General features: G+C 47.0%; 1 protein-coding gene across 1 annotated transcript in view; it reads left to right on the top strand.

The window, feature by feature from the left end:
- The window catches only part of FRAS1 (Fraser extracellular matrix complex subunit 1), a 173656-nt gene that overhangs the window by 134978 nt on the left and 13853 nt on the right, over window positions 1–24825 (top strand). The window contains exons 33-59 of the mRNA XM_069774067.1: window positions 482–619; window positions 1459–1491; window positions 2222–2353; window positions 3072–3197; window positions 4000–4247; window positions 5727–5875; window positions 6322–6484; window positions 7241–7376; window positions 8436–8632; window positions 9038–9191; window positions 9769–10032; window positions 10148–10336; window positions 10751–10870; window positions 11312–11491; window positions 13569–13693; window positions 14380–14520; window positions 15469–15696; window positions 15981–16094; window positions 17355–17505; window positions 18561–18720; window positions 19224–19386; window positions 19856–20102; window positions 21046–21390; window positions 21712–21872; window positions 22260–22407; window positions 23342–23547; window positions 24024–24180. Of these exons, the coding sequence (XP_069630168.1) occupies window positions 482–619; window positions 1459–1491; window positions 2222–2353; window positions 3072–3197; window positions 4000–4247; window positions 5727–5875; window positions 6322–6484; window positions 7241–7376; window positions 8436–8632; window positions 9038–9191; window positions 9769–10032; window positions 10148–10336; window positions 10751–10870; window positions 11312–11491; window positions 13569–13693; window positions 14380–14520; window positions 15469–15696; window positions 15981–16094; window positions 17355–17505; window positions 18561–18720; window positions 19224–19386; window positions 19856–20102; window positions 21046–21390; window positions 21712–21872; window positions 22260–22407; window positions 23342–23547; window positions 24024–24180 (4575 nt within the window). The remainder of the gene's footprint in view (window positions 1–481; window positions 620–1458; window positions 1492–2221; window positions 2354–3071; window positions 3198–3999; window positions 4248–5726; window positions 5876–6321; window positions 6485–7240; window positions 7377–8435; window positions 8633–9037; window positions 9192–9768; window positions 10033–10147; window positions 10337–10750; window positions 10871–11311; window positions 11492–13568; window positions 13694–14379; window positions 14521–15468; window positions 15697–15980; window positions 16095–17354; window positions 17506–18560; window positions 18721–19223; window positions 19387–19855; window positions 20103–21045; window positions 21391–21711; window positions 21873–22259; window positions 22408–23341; window positions 23548–24023; window positions 24181–24825) is intronic.

The raw sequence follows: 24825 nt of genomic DNA, 5'->3' as shown, positions 1-24825 counted from the left end.
GCTTGCTGCTGAATTAATTGCCACGCTTCCTAAGCACATCTAATTTTTCCCTCAGAGTATCATTCTGTGGAGGCATCTGTCAATCTGTTTGGCCTCCTTCGTTAGCTTTCAAACACCCCGTTTGGCCTCCTTCATTAGCTTTTGAATACCCTATTTCTCAGCCTGATTTCTTTCGCTTGTTTAGGAGTAAGCTGGAGAGCTCAGACAGTTTTCTTACTAGTGTCTGAGAGCACTGCTTTCTGCTTTCCACCTCTCTAATGAGAGGTATTTGAAGAAATGACTAAGTGAGGAATCTTTGCTTAATTTCTCATGTCCCAAGAACCCATCCTCGATGCAGTCTCAGCCATCCGACTCATTCAGGAACCACTGAAGATGTAAAAAGAAGTACCTGGGGACAGAAAAAGAAGCTGTAGCCTTTCGTATCTTGTTTTAAAAATAAAATGGATTCCTCCCGTTAATATTGAGCTCTCTGCCTCCGTAGGTATCGTGGAGCATAGAGACAGGCCTCTCTCCCCGGTCAGGTATTTCACCCAAGCAGATATAAACCATGGCAAGATTGCTTATCGTCCGCCGACTGCAGCTCCTCACTTGAGAGAGATCATTGCGTTCTCCTTTGCAGGTAAGGAAGTAAATGTTCTTTGTAGTGCTGTGTCAGACTGGTAGAGGTAGGTGGACTGCTAGTCTTCCTCCAGTCCTGGAGTGACTTCATGGTTACATCCATGCTTGCGAGTGCATGAGGCTTGAACGATACCAAGGTAGTAGGAATCTGCCTTGGAGAAGTGTATCAAGAGCTCACCCGTTTCCTGTGGCTTCAACGAGGTTTTCCGCTGTGGTTTGGTATAGCAACATTCAGTGAATTATGGGGATATGGCAGTGTTCACTGCAGCACTTAGCATTGCCAACACTAGTACTGGATGCTGTGCTGGGCAAATTGCTGCTCTGCTGTGTGGTTAGGAACTGTTGCCCCTCCCATGCTTGAGACCTTTGATGCACTGGGCGTTTAGTCCTTGAGATTGAGACTAGAATTGATGAGTATGAACTGAATCAATTTAGCCAGGATATTAGAAGATTTCTACCATCAGATGAATAACAATCTGGAGCAGGAGGTAGAGGGGCAAAAACAGGACAAACTTCAAGCATTTTTGACTGTTTGATGCACAGGATTCTGTGATGAAGTGACAGTACGTGGTAGATGTAGTTCTGTGCATCACTGTCCTCTCCACTGACATCAAGAGTTGTACCCTCCACTGACGAATTTCACGGTTTGGAGGAGGGGGTAGCATGTTATCTCTCATTGCCTGAAGTGAAGGCAAGGAAAGAGTGCTTTCCTTCGTGAGCAAAGACTCCAGTCTGGTTGAATGTCAGCACTTGCTTTCTCCAAAAATTGTTCAAATCCACATCAGTATGTGCTTTCCTGTCCTGACCATCATTACTCTGTGCTTGTGTTTGTCCCATCAGGTCTCCCAGAGTCAGTGAACTTCCGATTCACAGGTATGTGAACCATTTGCTCTTTCCTGGCCAAAGCAGTTTTTATCCTTGTGCCCTTCACGTTGCACATTATTTCTTGGCCTTTCTTCTGCTGCAAGCACACCTATGGGCACTCAATAGGAATTTCTGGAAATGCACGTGCCTGGGGAATATTAATTCATCTGTATCTCAACAGTGTTTTATAGAAGCTAAGCTGCAGCTTGGTAGAGACATCCTTTTCCGCTAGTTGCCTGGAATCTGACCTAAAAGCCTGATTCACTCCCGTTTTCTCCGAATGTGAACACAGATATCAGAGTTTTATGCTGTTTCTTTTTTTCAATATAATATAGCCTGGCAACATTTCCGCAATTAAATTGCTACTGATAAGCTGCTTGCTTGTTTTCCCTTTCCATGTGCTTTCTAGCACAGGTATGAAAGTGATCCACCAGCAAGAAGTCCATGTTCTGACTTATGAGTGCACCTGATAGATATATGGAAGATAGTATGTACACATGCACACACACAGACTTTTAGAAGTTACATTTGTCTTGCTAGGAGCTGAGTTAGAGGAAAAGATAAATACTCTTGGCAGGTGTGAATCGTGTGTATATGTCCGTAGACAAAGGTGTAGACTGACAAGGTGGGAGAGAAGTCAGCAATGTGGGGTGGCGATTTTGTACAGAAAAGTTAATTTCCCAGGTGAGTCCCTAAAAATACGTCCCTACACTCAGGTGTGATTTTTGTCTGTGTCTAGTGACTGACGGAGAACACACAACCCCGGAGATGGTGTTTGTCATTCATTTGCTTTCAGCGGAGCAGCAGCCTCCAGTCTTCCAGATCACAGCTCCGTTCCTGGAGGTCAGCCAGGGGGGCAAAGCCACCATCGGTGAGTACGGTGGAACGGATGGGGTGCAGAGCTCAGCCTGAGCCACCGCGTTTACTGCCAGGAGGCCACACGGATGGAGCAGGGGAGAGTTTTGGTCTCACTCACCTCTGTCCACTTAGCTAAGGAGCTGTGGTTGTGCAGGTGCAGAAGCAACCACCGAGAAAACTGTTCAGTGGTGCCTCAGAAAGGTGCCTGGGGATATGGCAGTACTTCTCCAGTGTATGGCAGGTCCATTCGTTGGCTAAGGCAGGCGAGAGCAGGATCAGGGACCTGCTGCTCCTCTACTTTTTCCCTCTTAGGCTGCGCTGCAATTGCTGAACTATTGGTTACTGGTGTGATCTGGTACGCTGGGTTGTTTAGGATAAGCCACTTTCTGCTTGTGTTAGGAGGTTCTCTGGGGGTTTTGTAGATATCCCCCTGCTATATGAACATGTGCACATCTCATAAGCTGAGGGTTTGCTTAGCTGTCATTTGTGAGCCATACTGGCAGTAAGTTCTCTGATACTACCTCTGATCTGAGCATCATCAGGGGACAAACTATTTCCATGAAACCAGCAAGCTCTTGAGCTAGAGCAGCTCCAGAATTATTTTACTTTTTACATGCTGACTGAAATACAGTTTTTTGACTCCATTCACAAGAGCACATCACAAAACCTAAGGGATATTCGCAGTGTAGCATCTGAGGATGCTGAAGCTGTGCTCTCTTCCCCTGGCACAGGGATCCAGTTAGCCGTGAGTGACACGGATACAGCTCCTGAGGGTCTTTTCTTTGAGCTGGTGAAACCTCCCCATCATGGCAATGTGCTCAAGTACAGCGCAGGCGTGCAGGAGCGCATGAGAGCAGGTAAGTTAAGCAGAAGTCTTCCTTGGCGCAGGAAAGGGGTCAGTGTGTGCTTGTCCACATGGCTGGTTTAGTTGACCAGGAGGAGGCAGATGCCTCTGTCACACACAAGTGTGTGAATTTTCTGTCTGGAAGTGTGTGACTGCAGGAGAGAGTGCATGAAAGACATTCTCCCATTTGTTGTTTACTTCCTGGCTGAGTCAGCGCATTTGCTGTACCGACTATGTGTGGGGTAGTTGACAGTCACTCTATTGTGATAACTGTAACCAGCTGCTAATCAAAAGGGATGTTTTGGTTTACATCGTAAGTTGTATCTGAAGTAATTTAGTAAAGTGACCTAGCAAATGTTTCTACTGAAGTCCTGTTGTGATCCAGCACTCGAAAGCCCCTGTGGAGTTTTACCATTGATTTTGGTGGCAGCGGTTTCCAGTGTGTGATCAGATGAACAAATATTATCTGTAGGACAGAAGGAGAAGCAGAAGGTGTGGAGGAGGAAGCCTTACCTAGCTATGACAGGCATGAGGTTAGAAAGCAGCTGGGAAGAAAGGAGGATCTGTGCACTACTTGGGAATCAAGAAGAGTTGCTGTGTCTCTGAAACTGTGAAGGTTACAGCTTTTCCTCTGCCCTGCATATATACTAGCTCCTTAATAAATGTCTTCATAACTCACATCCCTGTAAGGATGGTATTAAATGCCAGTTTAGTACATGATTAAGTCTTTTGCTAAATTGGGGCCTTAGGTCATTTGAATTGGATTGGTGCTCTGAACAGAGTCTTTCTGACTTGTGCATTTTTTTTTTGGGAAGGTGACACCTTCACCTATGAGGACGTCACTCGAAATGCTCTGCAGTATGTGCATGATGGTTCAGCAACAGCAGACGACAGCATGGAAATCTCTGTCACTGACGGTGTCACTACAGTGACCACAGTGCTGAGGGTGGAAGTGTCTCTGCTGGATAACAACGGTCCGCAGCTGGCCCCGGGCTGCTTGTTGGCAATCACCGTGGCTAGTAAAAGCTCTGTGACTCTCTCTCGATTGCACCTCGCTTATATCGTAAGCTTTCATCTATTTCTAAACCCAGTGAATGCTGCCAGCTTCCCTTTCCTTATCCCCCCACGGACCCTTGGCCGCACATACCTCTCTGCCGTCAGTGTGGATTCTTGGTAGAGAGCTCAAGTTTTGACTGTGTCCTGACTACTGCTGCCAAAAAGGGGATAATAGACTCTTTCATCAAACAAGGTTTTAAGGCTATCCATGTTTGACTGTAACAGAGGTGAACTGCCGTGCTAAACATGAGAACTGAGTTAATCCCAGATTTTTGTATCAAACAGACTTGCTAATAAAGCACGTGGACTTGCTAAGAGATAATCCCCTGAAAATTTCAACCCTCCTACCCCCCTTCCAAAATTGCCAGGTTCTTTTTCTGGACATATTTGAAGGGGGGAGGTTTAAGCAACCCAAGATGCTGCACTCCTTGGTAGCTTGGACTTGGTCCCAGGGGTTGTGTGTTGTACAAGAGTTATCCTGCTGGTTAAATTCAGAAGAAAAGTGTTTTAGTCCTAGCAGCAAATGCACTAGCAGTGGATTTCAGGTATGCAGATATGCTCCCCTTAAGGAGGAGAGATTGCAGTGCACGTGTGAGGCTGGAGATACGTAAGGTAGTGGCTGTCAGAGAGATGATTAGAGAACTGCAGGGGGTGAGGTAGGATAAGAAGGCAGATGAATGTTTTTTCCAAGGGATCAGTCTGGATACAAGTCTGGGGTCTGTCCTGTTCTATCCTTAAGGAGGAAGGCTGACAAGGATACTGTTCAGGTTTAATCTGAGTAAGCGAACAGTTAGGGAAAAGAGGATTTCATTCCTGACCCATATGCTGAGGATATGATGATTTCTGCTTTGGGTCTTGTCTTTCAAGCAACCAGCAAAAACTTTTAGAAGAAAGATGACATCTAAGTTCTGATATCGTAGAGGTGGTTGTACTTAATGTAGTTAAAAAGAGCCAAAATCAGCTTTTAATTTAATGTGAATCTAGCTTTTGCAGCATTGCCCCACATTAACCTTTGTTTTACAAAGAACTGAACTTAGCTCTGTGTCTCTGTCTGAACCTGCGGTGGGCAACAGTTACTCCCCGTGCCAGCCAGCTGTTGGCTGAATTTTGGCTCTTTTTATCTGTGAAGAAAAAGTCAGGAAAAGTACATTACATAAATGGTCCAGTCCACTAGGAGTGCAAAGTAATTAAAAAATATCAGGTTTATGTCTAGGTGATTGTGTTGATGAGATACAAGGACACAAAGAAAACCTCTCTGAGCTGAGAGAAAATTAAAATACATTTTGTGGTAGATTCTGAAAATGTCAACCCACTCGACTCTGTTCTCATCAATAGAGCTTCATTTAATATTCATCAGCTGTGGGTCTGACCCAGCTAGCTTGATGTATTTCCCTATAAAACATTTTATTCCTCCTTCCATTTTTAGTGGATGGAAACAAAAGCTAATCTTGTCGTGTTTTGATTTGGTTTGTTTCTTCATGTTTAGGACAACAATTCTCCTGACTCGGAGATAAGAATCCAGTTAATATCTCTGCCTGCATATGGCACCCTCTTACGGATGTCAGGCTCTCATGATAAAGAGCTTTCCAAGGTTTATAATTTCACCATGGAAGACATCAACAGCCAGAGGATCAGGTATCAAAGAGCTATTCTCCTTCAAGCCATGCCAGTTAAAAGCTCAGTGGGCTTTCCGCAGGGATCTCTGGGCTATATTATGTTAGTACAATGTGTCAAAGATTTTTTTTCTTTTCTTGGCTCTTGTATCTTATGAGATTATGAATGAGAGCATTTCCTGTGTGCGGAATTAGGTATTTATGCATGTCTGAAATGTCAGTAGTTGGTGTAGCTTCAAATTACAGGTGTTTCTTCTGTATCCGCAATGTCATGGTGATACTTTAGGTAGGCAACACCTAGAACAGTGATTTAAAAGAACTCAGGGAATGAATGTGAAGGAGAGTTGGGAACTGAAATACCACCTCTTTTTCACAAGGTGAGCGTTCACCTCTAAATGCAGGAATGATATGTATTTGCCTGACTGTCATTGAGACTCCCTGACCCAGACTGTGTTCTCATTTTCACAGCTACTCCACCACGTTTGAGACCAGCAATCAGCCAGTTACGGACATCTTCCACTTCACTGTTTTTGATGCTGATAACAACCGGCTTGACAGACAGATGTTCACCATCACTATCACATCTGCCCAGACAATGCCATCGCTCATTGCTTTTGCTGACCATATCACTGTAAGTGGCTACCCAAGATACTAGGAACAGTGACAAGAATGTCTTAGATGTGAGGAACTGAACGGTTTTCCTGGACTGAGGGGAAATCGCTGAAGAAACGTGGTGTTGCACGTGCAATCCTGTGCGTGCAAAGGGTTAACAAATTACTTGGAGGCCAGAGGAGGCTGACAGTATGGCTGCATCCCTGAACCTCATCTGCTTACATCTGTTCTAGTCAGGAGCTGGGTTCTCCCTAGGTCGTCCCATTGATATCAGTGGAACAAGTCTGACTTATCCTTGTTTAATATTGCGTCCTTTATTTCACCAGCTTGCGTGTAAAAGATGAGCAGAAGAGAAGTCTGAAAGCATCTGGTGCTTTGGACTGACACACAGCATTTCAGACTCCTTATCAAAGACTTTTGAAGTCATCTCCCTCCTTTCCAGCTTTGTATTCCCCCTCCCTTACCTTCAAAAGGCTCCGCTCAACAAGAAATGCAGATCTCGCCTTCCAAGAGGTCAGCGTGACTCTGCCAGTTCTCTTCTTGCCCTGATAAAGCACTCACAGGCTCCTCCTGGGGGCCAGGCAGGCTTTGTTCTTCCCATCCCACCTCACCTCCCAGCTGATTTCATGCTTAACAGATCTAGGGGAGGATGGGACAGGACTTCAGAGACCGGGCAAGCCTCTTCCACAGAGGCAGACTTGTTCAGTAACAATTTGTGTGTTGCCGTGTGTTGTGTCCATTGGCGGTAGTTTTGTCATATGCTTTTGCTTTCCAGGTGGATGAGGGGGGCAGGGTCCCACTGCTGGCTCATCACCACTTAGCTGCTGATTATGGTACTGCTGCCAAGGAAGACCTGAGGGTCATAGTTATCACTCTACCGATGTATGGCTACATTGAAAACACTAAGACAGGTAAACTGCTTGGTTATCTCTTCTTCCTCCTGGCTGATGAAAGGGAACATAGGAAGTGCCATGCTGGAGCACACTCTAATCTGTCTCACCACAGCTCCTCAGTGCAGTGCTGGTTGGCATCAGTTGATCATAAAGAGCTCGTAAGGTCAGCGTTACGAGATAATCTGTCTCAGGGGAGCATTTTCTGCTAATTCTCGTTTGTTGGAGACTGGTCTGTGTTGTGAGACTGGGGCATTAAGAGGCTTTTCAAGCCCATGTGTTGTATTTTCATCATGTTTTATTTTGGCTGGCCTTGTTACACAGAACAAACTTTGCTAAATTCCTCTAAACGTCCCAGCGAGCTTTAAGGCTGAGAGCTGTGGCAGAGCATGGCTGGTAACGCTCTCTTATCTCATTGTATTATCAAGAAAAGGTAGGATTTATACCATATTGTCCAGAGATGTTCATCCAGGAAACTTGTCTGCTTAATCCTGCATGTGGTCCCAGGAGTGGCATATATCATTTTACTTAAATCATAACTTGCCTTTGTAAAATATCACCATGGGTTGGCCAGTGTAGTACTTGTTACAACAGTGATTGCCTTTCTTCTGGAGAGCACAGGTTGCTAACCATTACACATCATTCCTCCTAATTGTGTCCTATGAAGGAACTCCAGTTAGTGCCATTTTGGTAATGATGAGCCTCTCTCCTTGAACAGGCAACAGCTGGGTGATTTTCTTGGGTGTGAGACTCAGTTTTGCAAGGTGAAGCTTGATGTAGAGTTTGTGTTGAGGCCAGAGATGGCACATTAGCCCTTGTTTCGTCTCTGAAGAAAGCCTAAGTAATTCCAGGATGTGGGATTGCTTGTACTATGCATAAAACTGCAGCTTCCCTAATCTCTACTCTAATGCAGCAGATGCTGCTTTCTACGCATTTCTAGATGTGTGAAACCCATGTTGTAGGAATAAACATCCTTCTGCACCCTTCACAATGTGCCATTCTTCTCCTAATTCTGCTGCTTTTATTCTTAGTTTACCAGTGAATTGAACATCCTTTCACTAGCAGTATTCTGGTTTGCAGGTGAGAGTTATGGCCCACAGAGTGAGTCTGCTGCAACTGCAGATGCATCCTTTTCCCTTCAAGATGTTCTAGAGAACAGCATTTACTACTTCCAGAGCGTCCATGAAAGCATTGAGCCAACAAGTGATGTTTTCAGCTTTTATGTGAGCGATGGCTTCAGTCAGTCTGAGGTGCAGAGCATTAACATCACAATTCAGGTATGCCTGTGCTCTCTGGCTGCAAGAGCCCTCTCCTTTCACATAGACCCACGGCTTTTAAAGTGCAAACTTTGCTCACTCCTTTGTAAAACGTGGGAAGGGGATTAAAGGGAGCTTCCTTCCTCCTATCTGTTTCCTTCCCCTAGTACAGCCACATAATTTGCCTGTGACACCAGACAACAGTTGTGCATTGCAACCTCTTCTTCAGGGCTTATTTCTCTGGTGTCTCCTCCCTCTTAGAAGCGGCCATGATGCTGGCTAGATTTGGAGAAGCTGGTCTAGCCCATTAATGGATATCAGCACCAGTACTGTAATTTGGGAGCTTGTATTTCATTCAAGTGGGCAGCAGTCTTTTCCCCTTGGCCATTTCCCTTTTTTAACTGTATGCCTTTGGGACCTGTGCAGCGGCAGAACGATGAGCCCCCAAAGATGGTGCTGGAGCCTGTCAGAGTGCATGAGGGCTCAGGTGTGGTCGTTACCGAGGCCTTCCTCAACCTGCAGGACTTGGACACCCAGAACAGTGAGCTTGTCATCATGGTTACCGAAAGTCCTGAACATGGTAAGTCCTGACAAGCTGGGGTGGAGAGAGAGAGAGAACATCTTTGTGTGTCTGTGTGCCTTTGTATCTGTGTGTGTGTAACAGCCCCTGATGCGAGAGAGGAGCCTGGCATATTTGTATAAAGCACATTTAGTCTGTGTTTGGACCAGCAGCCACAGAGGGATTGTGCTTCAGACTAGACCTATTCTTTGAGAGCTGTCCCTCGCTATTTGTGGTAGAGGGGAAAGGGGGGCTGCACGCATTTCCCTGGGACGTTCCCTTTTGTGTTACCCCATTTCCTGTTGCAGGGTTCAGTTCCAAAAAGCTGAGCAACTAGCATCTATTTGCAGTGATAAAGCAAGGCAGGGTGTCACGTGAAGGCTAGTGCCATGTTAAACTAGTGAGGGCTGTGCACCCTTTGTCAGATCTCATGTACGTAGCCACATTCTTGCCAGTTTTGGCAATAAGCAGATAACTTCCTTCAGTTTTTCCAGTAAGGCTATGTCCACCTCTGTGCATCCCAGTTAGAGCTGGCGCACAAAGAGTCCCCAGCAGGCTGTCTTCTCCCCATAATTTTCATCCATCTGTCGTTTGTCAGGTCATCTCCGTAGGAGGCAGACTGCTGCAGAGCCCCCGGAGCATGGAAATGTGCTGTCCATGGGCTCGTCCTTCACTTACCAGGACATTTTGGATGAGCTGATCGTTTATACTCAGAGCGGTGCAGCAGCACAGACAGACGAGTTTGGCTTCTCCATCACGGATGGTCTCTACACGCAGATGGGGAGGCTGGAGTTCTTCGTGGAGCTGCCGAAGAAGCAGCCACCCACATTAGCTGTCAACAGGGGCCTGCAGCTCCCAGTTGGTACGGGGAGAGGGAGGATAATGGTATTGCTTGGTATTGCTGTATGGTCCAGTCTAAACCAGTCACTTAGCTGGATTGGCTGAAGCTGTTTGTGGACTTTCTTTCTCTGGTCCAGGCTCTGCAGCATACCTCACAGATCAGCACTTGAAAGCAGCAGCTATTTATTCAGACGACACAACGATTAGATTTGTCATGAAGAGGGATCCCAGCGTGGGCCATCTGCAGTTGACCAAAATTGATAATCCAGTCCAGATCTCTGTCGAAGGACCTCTCACAAGTTTCACCCAGGCTGATATAAATAAAGGTGAGAGTGCTTGATTTTAGATAATCTTGGCAAGTAATATGTGGCCATTTAGGTAGTCCTGCGAGGAGCAGGGAGTTGGACTCGATTATCCTTATGGGTCCCTTCCAACTTGAGATATTCTGTGATTCCATGATCTTTATGAGAGAGGGAGGATGACTTGAAGCAGGGAAGGGAAAGGGAAAGCAGTACGATAAGATTGTTATGTTAGAACAGAAACACGTATCGTTAAGCAAGTGCTAAAAAGTCTCTCTCAGCAGGAGAAAAAGAATAAAGAGAAAAAGTAATGAAACGCAAATCCAGGAGCTCTGTCAAGCTCAAAGTCCCTCGGCTTATACTGCCAGCCTGGTTCCAAACTAAGAATTAAATGATGCAGCCTGTAATAAACCACCTCTTTTCTCTTGTCCCTCTCTCTAGGGCAAGTGGTGTACAGTCACAAGAAAGGGGATCCTGGTGGAAATTTCCCCTTCACCTTTGATGTGATCGATGCAGATGGCAACAAACTGATGGACCAGGTTTTTTCTATTAGTGTATTAGGTAAAAGATAGTGCTGAAGTTGTGTTTTCTTTGCTGCAGAGCTGAGGCCTTCATAGATTCCCATCCCGCATGTATTGCAAGTTAAGACGTCATTCTTGAGATGCAGTTTTTATTCGCTGTTAATTCAAAGGCCTTTGAAGTTTGGGGCATGGGGAGATTTCGCAGATGTAAGGATTTGTTCTTTGGCTTCTAACAAACTCACTGAAGAAGGTAGAAAAATTCCCCTTGATATCTTTATACTGTCTAGACTGTCTTTAAGACATTATAGTGTTACCGTGCCCTCGATTAATGCCGAGGCCAAGTACCTGTTTCAGAATTAGCAGTCTGGGAGGTGTTTGTGTGTATGTTGTCTCTTGCTTGAGCCCAAGAACCCGATTTGAATAACACCAAGGAAAGGAGGGTGACTGTCTCCTAACTCAGCTTTGCGTTTCACCCTTTCAGAAGACAGATTTCCCCCCTCCATCATCGCTAACAAAGGGCTAGTCTTGGATGAGAATTCGGCAAAGAAGATCACGACCCTCCAGCTCTCTGCCACTGACCAGGACAGTGAGCCGACCCAGCTCCAGTACAAGCTCACCAAGCAGCCACAGCTGGGGCATCTGGAGCACGCAGCCTCCCCAGGTTAGCAGGACAGTATTTTACTCAGTTCGGTACTCCTAGCAGCAGAGCACTGGAGGGCTTTTGAGCCCTAAAGATTTGCTGCAGGAAAAATGTGCTTGGAGGCAGCATCACAGAATTATGTTTCCTGTTAGAAATCAAATGGTCATTAGCCCAGAGAGCTGGAGAATAGGGTGAGTGGAGGCAAGGCAGCCCAATAATCACAGATGAGGATTTATTCAGCCTCTGGGTGAGTTTATGCCCCATGGTAACCTTGCCTGGTGGACTTTGCAGATCAGTCCAGCTTGCCGCTGTGTGCTTCTCCTCTTTCAGGACCTATCGCTGCATCTCCATGACAGGCAAACCTTCAGCCTTTTCTGTGACCACATATAGTACAACGCCCCAAAGAATTCATTCCCCTAATGTCCATGGTAATAGAGCCCACCTTGGTAAACAGACAGTCTGCTTTCTGTCCCCCTCTTGGCCAGTATGTCCCTTGATCCCTAAAAACCAGCCTCTTTTCCCACCCGTACTTTGGAGAGAGGAAGGGAACTAACCGCTGAGTTAGTTTAAAAGGAAGCTACGTTGTGCTGTGATGGATATGCTGGATAATGAATTCTGGTAGTTCATGGAGGGGGAATTGGTCAATCCTGTGAAACTCAGAAAATAATTACCTGCAAATGTGATCTGAATTTTAGAGTTGCCTTCCATGCCCACTGACAGTATGAGTGTCCTACCCCTCTCTGATGAATTAGTCTAAATCTATGCTGTCATGTCATATGCTCTTCTGATTTAGATTGTACTCATCTAAGATTATATTTCTTCTTAGAATTAGATTTCTCATTAGCATGAGATTAAACTGGAAATATCTGCTGTGTGTTTTCAAGATGCAGACAGTCCCTGTACAGCTCAGTTTTAGCGTGTGGTTCGCCTCATCTTCTCACAGTGTAAGAAGTCCTCTGGCAAACACGTTGAAAGGGTAGGAATAATGAATGAAAGTTATAATAAGCAAATGCCCCGCTGAGAGAAAATTAAAAACTTGCAATATTTTTGTCTAAATTGCAAACTAAACAGTGAATCTTGTGCTTTGGAGACCTGAAAGAGCTGGATTAAGGATTTTATTCCTCCTGTTATTTAAAATGTGATGATTCTGATTTCTATGCTTTTTCATGTCTGTGATGGACTAGGAAAGATAACAGAGCCACACACTGGGAATGAGTTGTTCTCACAATTTAAATGACCTAAACCTAAGGAGAGAGTACTGGAGTGTTCAAAAGAGAACACAAACCTTTAAAGCTAATGAGCTCTGAGGAAACCTTGGCTAACCATCCAGTTTTGACTCATTTATTTATATCGGATCCTGGTATCTTTTGTAGTGTGGCCAATACTTGTCAGTAGCCATTTAGTGTGCCAAACTGGTGAAAAACTTTTTGTGGGGGTTTTTGTTGTTGCAGTAAATCTGTCAAATGCAGCAGTGATACTTAAAGGTTCAAGTGCTTTTTAAAATGCTTTTCCAGTACCTTTCTGTGTCTGTGTCACACCTAATGGCCTGTAAAGATGTCACTATAAGTCAGTGTTGAAAATGGGACTTAATCTGTTCTAAATGCAGGGGTACAAGGAGGGGAAAAGAGAGCAGAGACTTTGAAGGCATTTTTGAAAACTGCTGTGTGGCCAGGAAAAAAACTTTTGCTCATACTCAGTGATGTCCTGGTTAGATCAGTCCTGCACAGCAGTGAAAATCAAAGTGTTACATCTACCGTTTTCCCACAGCTTCTTTCTTGTCCTCTTCCCTGAGAGGCCCATCCCCAAGAGGGTGTCCAGACAGTGTGAGGTGCCATCGTAAAATTATAAGTCTGGGAAGAAGTCTATGCTTCTTTTTGCAGAAGGGGTGCCACTACAACAATTTAAAAGTTGTTGAGCAGAGTTTCTAGGAGGCTCCGTGCCAGCTAAATCCCTGGCTCAGCTGAGGTTTATGGTACAGCCTGAATTGGAGCAGGACAAGCCAAGACTGAATGCTTATGGCTAGATAAGTCCAGCTCCCTATATTTTTCCCTGCCTCACTCTTTCTATTGCACATTTTCCCCTATTGTTCTTTTTCTAGGGACAAGAATTAGCTCCTTCAGCCAGGCAGACTTGGCCTCTCGCAGCATCCAGTATGTCCACACCAGTGATGCTGAAAAGCATAAGGATGCGTTCACTTTTTCTGTGTCTGATGGAACAAATGAAGTAAGTCCCAGCATGGTTTTTTGAGTCAGAGCAGGCTATTGATTCTATAGGATGGGATGGAAGTCAGTTTTTCTCTTGCATGCTTGCGAGAGACAGACGTAGCAAAGGAAATGAAACAAGCCACACATGGGCTTGTCATTTGGCAACGGTGGGTGCTCTTACTTCCCCTGCTGTGAGAGAGCTTAAGGACCACAGGGAAGGGAATGAGCCCTGTGAAGGTAAGGGGGAGCCACCTGCAGTGGAGCTTCATGAGACTGCTTTACCAAGATTTCAGCGTCTGGTTTTCACCTCCTTACCAATTGCTCCTGGAGCTCAGCTTTGATCCAGTGCACTGACAACATACACAGAAGCACAGTTAGACCCTTGAGAAATGTCTCCTTCCTACTTTCTGAAAGAGAAAAATCATAGCTGCAAGTAGAGGGAGAGGGACAAAGAAGAAGGAGGGAGGGAAAAGTGGATGTCCATAAATATCACAGAAAGAGGGAGAATAAATTAGTGGGGAGGGATAGAAGAGGTCATGCTCATATGATCTGAGTTTAGAAGCTCATATTTACTCGCTAGACAAGGCCAAAATGAAGTGACCCAAACTCTGGATCACCATCGTCTCCTTAAAGTGTTACTGTTTCAATGGAATTGCACTCTTGGTAGACTGAATTCATCAAGAGAGGCTTTTCCTCCTGTTCCAGGTGAGCCAGTCTTTTGACATCACCATAAAGCCTGTGGATGACTCCTTACCTGTAGTGCAAAGCCTCGGGATGACAGTTCAGGAAGGGGTGAGAAAAACCATCACAGAGTTTGAGCTTAAAGCAACAGATGCTGACACAGAGGTAAGGCAGGACTCCCCCTCGCCTCCGCCCTCCCCTCTTGTGCTGCACATCTGGGCTATCAGAAAAATGGGCTTGTGTTCAAAGAGAGAGAGATTACAGCGAGTGTCATCTCTCGCTGTGATCATACCCTGCCTGATCACAACATCAGACAAACAGCTTGTGGGAGGCCCAGTTTGTATATAAATAGATGAATGAGTGTTTGAGCAAAGCAAATCCCTGGCTTGAGAAATGGCTTCATCTGGGATGTCTCTCAGACACATAAGCAACGAACCTGCATGGAAAACATTTAGAAGTTGTGATCAGAGCTAATCCTTGCCCTGTGCCACCTTCTCTCTGAACATTGTGGATTTCTACTGAGCTTATGCCTAGCCTTGGCACAAAGTTTATGCCTAGCACAGATGAAAATGACATTTCCTCTTCCTCCTCCTGGGTCTGGCTGGAGACTAAGCGGTCTCATGTTGGCTCTACCTCACTGCGCTGCGGTTTCCCAACAGCAAGATTGCTCCTGGCTGCCTGTTATTGCCCGATCCAAAGATCCTGCCCCAAAGGTTATCGCTGCTTCCACCCTGACAGAAGTGACAAGGGGCACGTTGCTTAGAATGGCTGCAGAATGGGGGACTGCTCTTGTGTTCAGGGAGTTGTCACAAGGGTGGGAGCCTTCTCAGACCAGCCAAACCAGTAGTTGGCTGTGATGCGTCTAGCCTAGGTCTCCTTGATTGGGGTTGTTCTGTAGATAGCCAGCTTGGGAGAGGGATAAAGACAGGGCAGGGCTCAGGGTGAATCAATTCAGTGTGTGGTAATGCATTTCAGCCGCTGGTTAGAAACACTGTGCTAGGAAAGCTGTCCCGGCATAAAGTCCCTCTCCAGGCATCTTGAGCTGGAAGAACATGCCTGTCCTGGTCCTGGGGTCATGTCATCAGCTTTGCCACTCCTGTCTTTCTGGTGCAGGCTGAGTCAATTACGTTCACAGTCGTGCAGCCCCCCCAGCATGGCCTGATCGAACGCACCAGCAACGGGCAGCGTTACCACCAAGCCACCACCTTCACGATGGACGACATCTACCAGAACCGCATCAGCTACAGTCATGATGGCAGCAACTCGCTGAAGGATCGCTTCACTTTCACTGTGTCTGATGGGACCAATCCCTTCTTCATTATGGAGGATGGGGGGAAGAAGGTAAGGGGAGGAGAAGGGATGTCAAGGAGACCTTCTATAGCTAATAGAAAGCTACTTCCTCTCAGAGAAGGGAAGACTTGGCTGCTGTTGCTCTACTGAAGATAAAGGCTGAGTATTCTCAGTTATGTGATGCCATACGCTTCTTCCCTGGTGTACCAGCCTTTGTGTGTGCAAATTCACCCCAGGACCTTGATCCCAACAGAGCTGAAGGGAGCAAGGCTGATAATATGGTGCATGAGGCCCTCACTCCCAAAGTAACGGCCGTCTTTCTGAACTTTTGTCAGGTTGTGACAGCAGCACCACAGCGCTTCAAAGTGGACGTTCTCTCTGTGGATGATGGGACACCCAGGGTTGTCACCAACCTGGGTTTGCAGTGGCTCGAGTACATGGATGGCAAGGTAACTGCCTGCCTGGGTTCAGCTTAGATTGTTTCTGAGGCTGTTCAGGAGAAGGAGCTTCACAGGAGAACCTCCTGATCCTTCAGCAGTTTTATTTTTGCGACAGAGAACAGGTGTTCCTCTGTGCCTATGAAGTGTCTTGGAAAAGGCAGAGGTGTCCAGGGATGCCTGCACTGCAGTTCCATTAGCCAAACCAGGCAACGTGGCTCCAGGGCACTAAATTGCTTCCTGGACCATCTCCTTCCCATACATCAGCCGGACCATCAAGCCTGGCTCTTCTTGGCTCTCGCACAAGCTGTGCAGTGCGATACAGCTCCTGCCCGCTTTCCTGGGCAGACATGTCCTGCCCCTTGTCCCTCCTCCCCAGGGTATATTTTCAGCTTTGCTGATGGCGGAGAAGTCTTGATTACGTGCTGCAGCAGCCATGGTAGAGATATATGGCTTTCAGAGAAATCTGGTATAGGGATTTCTTGCTGTGACATGCCTTTGTTTTGCTGAAGTCCAAACAAAACCCCAGGAAACTCTCTCTCTCGTTCTTGTTTTTGAGGACCCAGCATTAACTGCAAAGAAATACTTCAGTTCTTCCCAGGAAAAGGGGTTGGAAGACACTGTAGTAAGAAATTGTATTAAGAAGCGGCTACCTCAGCTCAAATTCCTGACTTCAGAAAAAGCACTCCTGCAGCCTCAGGCAGTTCAATTCTCTCTTTTTCTCCTGCTGTTATAGGTGTTCTCTTTTTAAAGAGAAAGCAAAATGTGGTGGAACTGTGGCACATCCATGTGAGGTCATTTGAAAGAGGACTTACTGCAGGCTCACTAAAGCAGCATGAACTGTCCTGAGTCAATCCTTCAACTTGAGGCTGTTTGCAAATGTTTTTTGCAAAGCCAGGCCTCACCTGAGCATGAGCACAGTTCATGGAGCAGCGGTTTCTAGGTGAAACCAGAAGATTTGTCATAGCTTTTAGCTATGACATAGCTAGATAGGGCTGGGCAGCTTGTTTTGCATTTGCTTTTCTTTGAGCCACAGTGGTTTTTTATTAAACAAACCAGATGTGAGGCAGAATTTGAATCCTTCCTGTGCTGTCAAACACCTTGTGGGGCATCTGTCTGTTCAAGGCCGCTCTGTGCTTTTACATCCCCTAGCTTTTCCCTCGTGGAGCACTGTTTGACAGAGGGATGGTTGGGCTTTTTAGATGAACAGTCAATCAGACTTGCACTGCTGGCTCTCCAGAGTTTTACTCCCTTGGTTTGGCTTTCATCCAGGCAACCAATTTAATCACTAAGAAGGAATTACTGACGACAGATCCTGACACAGATGACAAACAGCTGATCTATGAGATAACAACTGGTCCCAGAAATGGTTACGTGGAGAACAAGCTGAAACCAGGGACAACTGTGACCACCTTTACGCAGGGTATGGACTTGGGCTGTATACTATTGCTTTTTTCCTTCAGCTGCTTCAGTTTGTCAAGATAGCTTTGGGGGGTGTGGGGGGAAGGTGGGATGGGAGAAGATAAGGGGCAAATCTCAAAAGTGTGTCAAAAGTAAGAAATGAACTTTGCTCTCAATTGCAGAAATCCTAGAATTTCTTATCGATGTCAACATGTATGCTGTAGCACACCCAGGTTCTCTGGACTTCTTAGAGCTGGAGATTTGACTTGGGACAGTAAAAAGGAGTTGTAGATACTGCATGTGGACCTCATCATCACAAGGTCTGGTAGATGTTTAGCTAGCAGTGCACAGTCAACAACATGTGGAAAGGTCACTCTTGCAGGATTGAGGGGCTCTCCATTAGGAAGGGGAGTTGAGGGAGTACCTGCTTCCTACACCACTGTGCTCTTTCTGATTGCTGCTCCCTCCAGCCTCCCCCAGGCAGCATTTCCCTTTTTTAGCATTTCTGCTACTGCCGTTCGCAGAGCCTCGCACCACACTGCATTAGATCCTGTACAAATGCAGTCAGCAGTTCTGCCTGTCTCTTCTCATCAGGCCCTGCCAGCAATGCCTGGCCTCCCGTGTGCTCAGGGAAAGGAGGAAAAAAAAAGGAAGAGACCTACATTATTTTAGGGCTGAAGCTTGGGAAACATACTGCAGAAGGTCAGAGAGCTCGAACTGTCTCAGCAAGTGAGAAGGAGCCCTGTTAGGACATGCCAGCTTATAGAACAGAGCTGAAATATCTGCTGCACAAACAAATCCCTATTTCTTGCATTTCATCAAAGCTACTTTAAATTTACCTTACTTTTAAGTATGAGCCACTATGGATAAAGACTAGGCAAGGGAATGTCTTGTCACAGGTTGTAGGCTGGCTTCTACCACAGGTAAGACCAAGGAAGTTAGAAAAGCTGCTACAGCATAAAGGCCATGTGGAAAACCCGATCCCTGCGGCCATGCGGATGCACGTCGCCGCACTGCTCATCTATAAAACTGCCGTTGAATTTCTGGGTTGGCTCACTGGATGTCTCCTTCCGGCAGAGGATGTGAACCAGGGCCTCATTCGGTACGTGATGCATGAGGAGAAGGTTCAGGAGACCACGGACAGCTTTCAGTTCCTAGTGAAGGACAGCAAACCCAATGTGGTCAGTGGCAACATCTTCCACGTCCAGTGGTCTCTCATCAGCTTTACATACACCAGGTAAGTGGCAAGGGGTTTACGGCACTATGATGACAGATGGGGTCTTATCTGGAGGGAGGCAGGTTGAGCTCTGTGATATGTGGTTGGACCTACAGCATTGAAATTAAATTCTGGGGCAGTTACCATCATTTCTGCCTGGGTTTCCCTGGCACCATATCAGGATTGAGGTCTCACTGCTGTGCAGCGTAGCACCACACGTGGCATTCCTGTTGAATTAACGCTGTTGATTTCTAGACGGAACGGGGGGGGGGGGGGGGGGCGGGCAACAGCAGCCAGTGTGGAAGTGGGAACTTACATGCGTGTCAGTGAGAAGTTCCTGCTGGGTTAAACCACAGAGCAGGGCTGCTGAATAGCTGCCACCTCCCCAAGACCCCGATTATTAGTGTCCCTCGGATTTTCTGTGGAGGCAACAGTCAGCCTGAGTCTGTGGTGCTCAGAGGCAGCGTAAACACATAGGGTTTGCTCCCCAGCCTGTTATTTGTATCTGCTTGATACGTTTCCAGCTACAACGTCAAAGAGAGCGCAGGCTCTGTGAGTGTCACCGTGAGGCGGATTGGTAACCTCAACCAGTATGCGATTGTCTTGTGCCGCACAGAGCAGGGAACGGCCACCTCTGGCTCTGGTTCACAGCCGGGAGAGCAGGACTACGTGGAGTACGCGGGGCAGGTAGGTTGGGGACACCAGGAAAGGGAAGGTCTGACCATGTGTGCCATCAGGCCTGGATGAAAGAACTGATAAACACTGATAAAAACACAACAGAGACTGTATTTCCTTTCTAAGAATTTGTGGTTTATTTGCTTCAGAAGAGGGTCTCTTTTTTCATCAGTTTTTTATGTTGGCAGATACACTTTGCAGCAGTGTTCTGGCAGCCCACAAAGGTTACAGGCTTGCCTGAGTAGGAATGTCATTCCTCATCATGCAAAGGGCTAAAACCATGAATGAGACCAGAAGGGGTAGGGGTCTACGCACTGCATTTGGTGCTGCCTTTGATCTCCACTCGCCATTTATCCTTGGTTAAGGTCGGTGTCTGATGCCACCCATGCACAGGGTATGTGACTCAGGCAAGGGCAAGGCAAGAAGGACAGAAAGTTTCAGACCCCAGTCCAAAGAGAGCAGGCCACTTGCTGCCTTCCAGGTGCAGTTTGAGGAGCGGGAGGACACCAAGGCCTGCACCATCACCATTAATGATGACAACGTCTTTGAGAGCACAGAGAGCTTCACCGTCGAGCTCAGCATGCCAGCCTACGCTCTGCTGGGGAACGTCACCCGGGCCACGGTCACCATCACTGACACAGAGGACGAGCCCACCCTGCAGTTCGACAGGAAGACGTACCATATCAGCGAGAGCGCTGGTTTTCTTTCTGCTCCTGTTGAAAGGAAAGGTGGGTCGAGGCGGGCAGAACGATTTTCTGTGCTGCCGCGGGGCTCTGCGGCACGGGAGGGAAAGCGGCTCTGCAGGCACTGCTGTGGGTGAGACGTGCGGAGTCTGAACCCACATGGCAGAGAGAGTGGATGGGGAGCCCTGGAGACTGTGGCCAACAGTAAACTGGGGACAGAGAGAAGTGAAACACCTGTAGACAGACTGTGAAGTATGTGTGGCTGCCTGGAGCTTGGATTTTAATTCTGTACTTTCTAGATAATAAAAGCGGTTTAGTGCCTGTACCCTGCAGTCTTTTATCACATGACTAGGATTACTGCAAAGCTGCTGAGGAGTCTTTGCAGTATATACCTTTGCCAGGCTCAGGCAAATGACTGTTTCCTGTTGGCAGGCAAATAACAGTGACCCCCCAAAACACGTGGTGTTCCTTGGGGTTTGCTTGTTTATGATTTTGGGGTGATTCTTTGATTTTTTGGAAGTAGCTTTCTGGCGCAACTGAAATAACAAGCAACGATACAGGGCAGATGGGTGTGGGTTTTTTATTTTTCCCAGCTCTGCTGTAAGATTCACCAGTGCAGTTAAAGCTCCTTACTTTTGAATTCATTTCTCTTCCCAGCATGAGCAGGAGCAAACCCTTGTATTTATTTGCTGCTTCTCTGCAATCTAGATACTGTGTTTTATGTGGACCCTATCACTGTACTGTATATTCTTTAATAGGCAAGTGCCACCCGTTTCCTGATAGTAGTAACCAAGAGTGCAGATTTGGAGTATGCCTGGAAGTCAGACCTAAGCCAGTTTTTATGCAAATTTAGAGCAGGGGTGGTGTTCTTTTTTACTCCTCACCCTCTTTTCTGAATGCTGCTTTATTATTTAAGTGAATAGTTTCTCCACGAAATAGGGTAAAAGTATTCCCACAGAGTTATGGGTTTTTTCCTGTTGTGTCTTAGGGGATACCAGCAGCACTGTGTCCGCCATCTGCTACACTGTCCCCAAATCAGCCAAGGGAAGCAGCCTTTATATGCTGGAATCGGGCTCCGACTTCAAGTCCCGGGGGATGGCGGATGACAGCCGCATTGTTTTTGGTCCGGGTGTCACCGTGACGACATGTGACGTCACGCTGATCGATGACAGTGAATACGAAGAAGAAGAGGAGTTTGAGATCGTATTGGCAGATGCCTCAGATAACGCACGCATTGGCAGCCGGGCATCAGCCAGCGTCTTCATCGGTGGTCCCAACGATGCCTCTACAGTGTTCCTGGGGAATGCTACTTTTACCGTCAGCGAGGCTGCAGGTGAAGAGTAGCCGGGGGCTCTCCCAGGGCTGCTGCACACCGCGTTGGGGTGCTTACCGTGAAAGCGTGCTTTCACCAGAAAGAGGTATCAGAAGGAGCGATTTAGGGCACAGCAGCAGAATTGTAAAAGGTCTGCAGAGTGTTTCTGTTCTTCCCTCTGCCCCTGTGGGGAAGGCTGGGGGGTTGTTCTCTGCAATAGCCTGTGCTGGGTGCAGGAGCAGTAGTGAAGGGAGAAGGGCGTGCTGAAGGGAAGGGAATGGTTTTGTGGTATGTGGCTGCTTTCTCATCTTGGTTCTCTCTCACATGCAACTGGTGACGCAGGAAACATTGAGATTCCAGTCCTCCGACAGGGACCTGATCTCTCAACCCCCATCTCGGTGTGGTGTGCCACTCGGACGTCAGACCCTCCATCTGCCAGCCCGGGAATTGATTATGTCCCCAGCTCCAGAAAAATAGAGTTCAGGCCAGGCAAGACGGAAGAGGTGAGGAGCCACTTTGACTCCTGATGAGTCTGCTCTGCCTGGTGACACCTCTCTCTTGTTTATGTGCATACTCTGTATTTGCTATTTGCCTGTTTTGAAAATCCTCTCAGGGCCACTTGAGAATTGTTAATTAATCTGCTAGGCAGAGACTCACATCTAATCAGCACTCCAGCCAGAGAAGATTTGGTCAGGCCACCCCTCCCAGGATAAAGATGGCTGCCAATTCTCTGAAATGATATGCCAGATCTATCTAGAACATTGTTTCCATTGATTAATGAATTCAGAAAAGGCCTGACATAATGGCTTTACCTTAGACACCCAAATGCGAGTACTGGCAAGGATGACAGCTTTGCATCTCTAAAAGCAGGACGTCTGCTTTTCTTCTAGTTCTGCACTCTGACAATCCTGGATGATGCACAGTACCCAGTGATAGAAGGGCTGGAGACCTTTGTTGTTTATCTCAGCTCACCCCATGGAGCTGAGCTGACAAAGCCGTTCCAAGCGATCGTGGCCATTAATGACATCTTCCAAGATGGTAAGTTATCCATGGCAGGTCCATCCAGCCCATCCTAGCCTCTTCCTTCACGCTTCCACGCAGCAGGAGGCTAGTCCAAGTTAGGTTATTTCTCGGCTGGATTTAGCCTATATTCCTGGGATCCTCCCATTCCATTTGGCTGCCCTCTTTCCTTCCATGCTTCACTGTCCACAAGAACTTGCAGTCTTCAGAAGTGCAGAATGACTTTTCCTGTAGTGCCCCTCACTTTCAGCCATGCTTTGCCTCCTCTGCTCAGAGCTCAGTCCTCGTTTCATGCTTTCTGTGAGCTAAAGTCCCCCTTACTATGTGAGAAAGCCTTACTGCATGTTTATTTTCTCTTGTGTTTTAACGTCTCTCATGTTTGCTCGCCTGAGGAAGGCACACACTATATAATCTAACTTTGTCGTATAATCATTTCTGCCTTTGTATCTTTTGTTGAGGTCAGCCCTCTTTGCTGCAAACTATTTGTTCTGTGTCTGTCCACAGGCGGTAGGATAATGCTTTGAGACATAGCATCCATTGCAGTACTGAGTCCTGATATAATCCCTTCCTGACATGCCTCATAAGCACACCATCCCTGTACCACCAGCCCTGTCTTGTTCTCCAGTGCATTGCAAGAGCACCAAAATGGTAGGGAAGGAACAGGTTTCATCAACTGTTGGAGTTAGGTGACTGAGAGGTGATGAGGAGAGATGCCTTCTTTCTGAAGCGCTGCAGGGTCTGCTGATCCTGCGCTCTATAGAGGGTTGATGGCAGTAATAGTCACTTGTTTGTTTCAAACCAAATCGTGTTCTGAGGCACAGTGAAGCGGCTGTTTTATTCTCTGGCTCTCAGACTCCATGCAGCAGTTCTCCCAGGGTGCATGTGCCTCGATTAGCTCCTGTGTCTCTGTGGAGCTTCAACGCTGCTTGACCCTTTTTATTACCTCCTGCAGTACCAAGCATGCAGTTCACCAAGGATACATACTCGGTGAAGGAGAAGGAGGGTACTTTGCACATCCCCATCTTCCGCACCGGGGACCTGAGCTACGAGTCCTCTGTCAGGTGCTACACCCAGAGCCAGACAGCAGAGGTCATGGAGGACTTTGCAGAGAGGAGAAATGCGGAGGAGTCTCGCATCACTTTCTTGAAAGGGGAGAAGGTGAGCTGAGCCTGACTTATAGGGAGAATGAAGAACCATTGATAGAAGAGGTTCAGATCTCTTCCTTGCCTCTGCATTCATTGTCAGAGGGAGCTCACAGAGGCTGTCCAAACTGTTTTCGTAGATGCTTAAAGTCAGAAATTCTTCTGGTCCTGGAAACATGACATGACTCTGGAGGGGCTGTTTGTTTCATGATAAAACTGCTTAAAACATGAAATGAAATCCTCTGTGTCAGTAGGACTCAGAATTGTTGTAGCAGAGACCTGTCGGTTTGTAGATGTCTTCACTGCTGTGTCTCATCATGTAGCTGTCTGGTTTGTCCACACTGAAGTAGCAGCCTTAAAAATAGAAGTGTTTCTTCCAGGATTGACAGTACTCAGACATTAAACCCTAGATAGTGAAGTACAGAGTGGCCTTTAAGTGGCTTCATCGGATTTATGAACGTTTGCTGTTTTCTCCTGCTTACTTGGCTTTAGGTGAAGAACTGCAGTGTTTATATCAGCGATGACTCTGCCTTTGAACCAGAAGAGCAGTTCCAGGTCTATCTTGGTAGCCCACTTGGAAACCATTGGAGCGGAGCTAGGATTGGGAAGATGGACGTGGCAACCATAACTGTCACCAATGACGAAGACGGTAAGCGAGGACGCTCAACAAGGGCGTAGTTGTAGCGTAGGATGCAGCTCCCAGATAGTCAGCACAGTCTCATCAACAGTTTGCAGTTTAATTTAGTACACGTGAATGCCTCCGGTCACGTGGTCACAGCTCTGCGTGCAGGTCACTGATGTGATGGCTTTGTGCACTGGACTGGTCATAAGGGAGGGATCGAATACCAGTGGCTTGAACGCACCATTTGTCCCATTTCCCATTCCCCTGCAGTTGCACAGGGAATTGCTGTGCTTCCCCTGGGAGATGTTGCCTTCCCTCCACAGCATCACAGCCTGGAGAGACCTGTGGGGAAGAAGGGGGATGCCAAGTCCCTCCGGTGTGACTGCCAGTGGGGGTTGTAGCACCATCACATGGCTTGTGTGGTTCAGTGGGAGGCAGGGGATGGGAGAATCATTTGCCATCCTCTGTAGCCCAATACATGTGTTGGGTTTTGCACCACCCCTTGCCCTAATTCACATCCAACCCTTATGGCTGCAGTTTTGGCCCCTGCTTTGAGGAGACCCTTGCTCTGAAGATGTGTAGATAGAGTCTAAAAGGAGCTGAGCTTAGCTGGCCCCAGCTGCTGAATGCACTTCATCTGTAAACAGTCAGCTGGTGTGCTAACCTGGGGCT

This window comes from Haliaeetus albicilla, chromosome 1 (genome assembly GCF_947461875.1).
Source record: "Haliaeetus albicilla chromosome 1, bHalAlb1.1, whole genome shotgun sequence".
NCBI classification, from domain to species: Eukaryota; Metazoa; Chordata; class Aves; order Accipitriformes; family Accipitridae; genus Haliaeetus; species Haliaeetus albicilla.
Note: the sequence above shows the minus strand (reverse complement) of the source record. Positions and strands in the feature narration are given on the sequence as shown.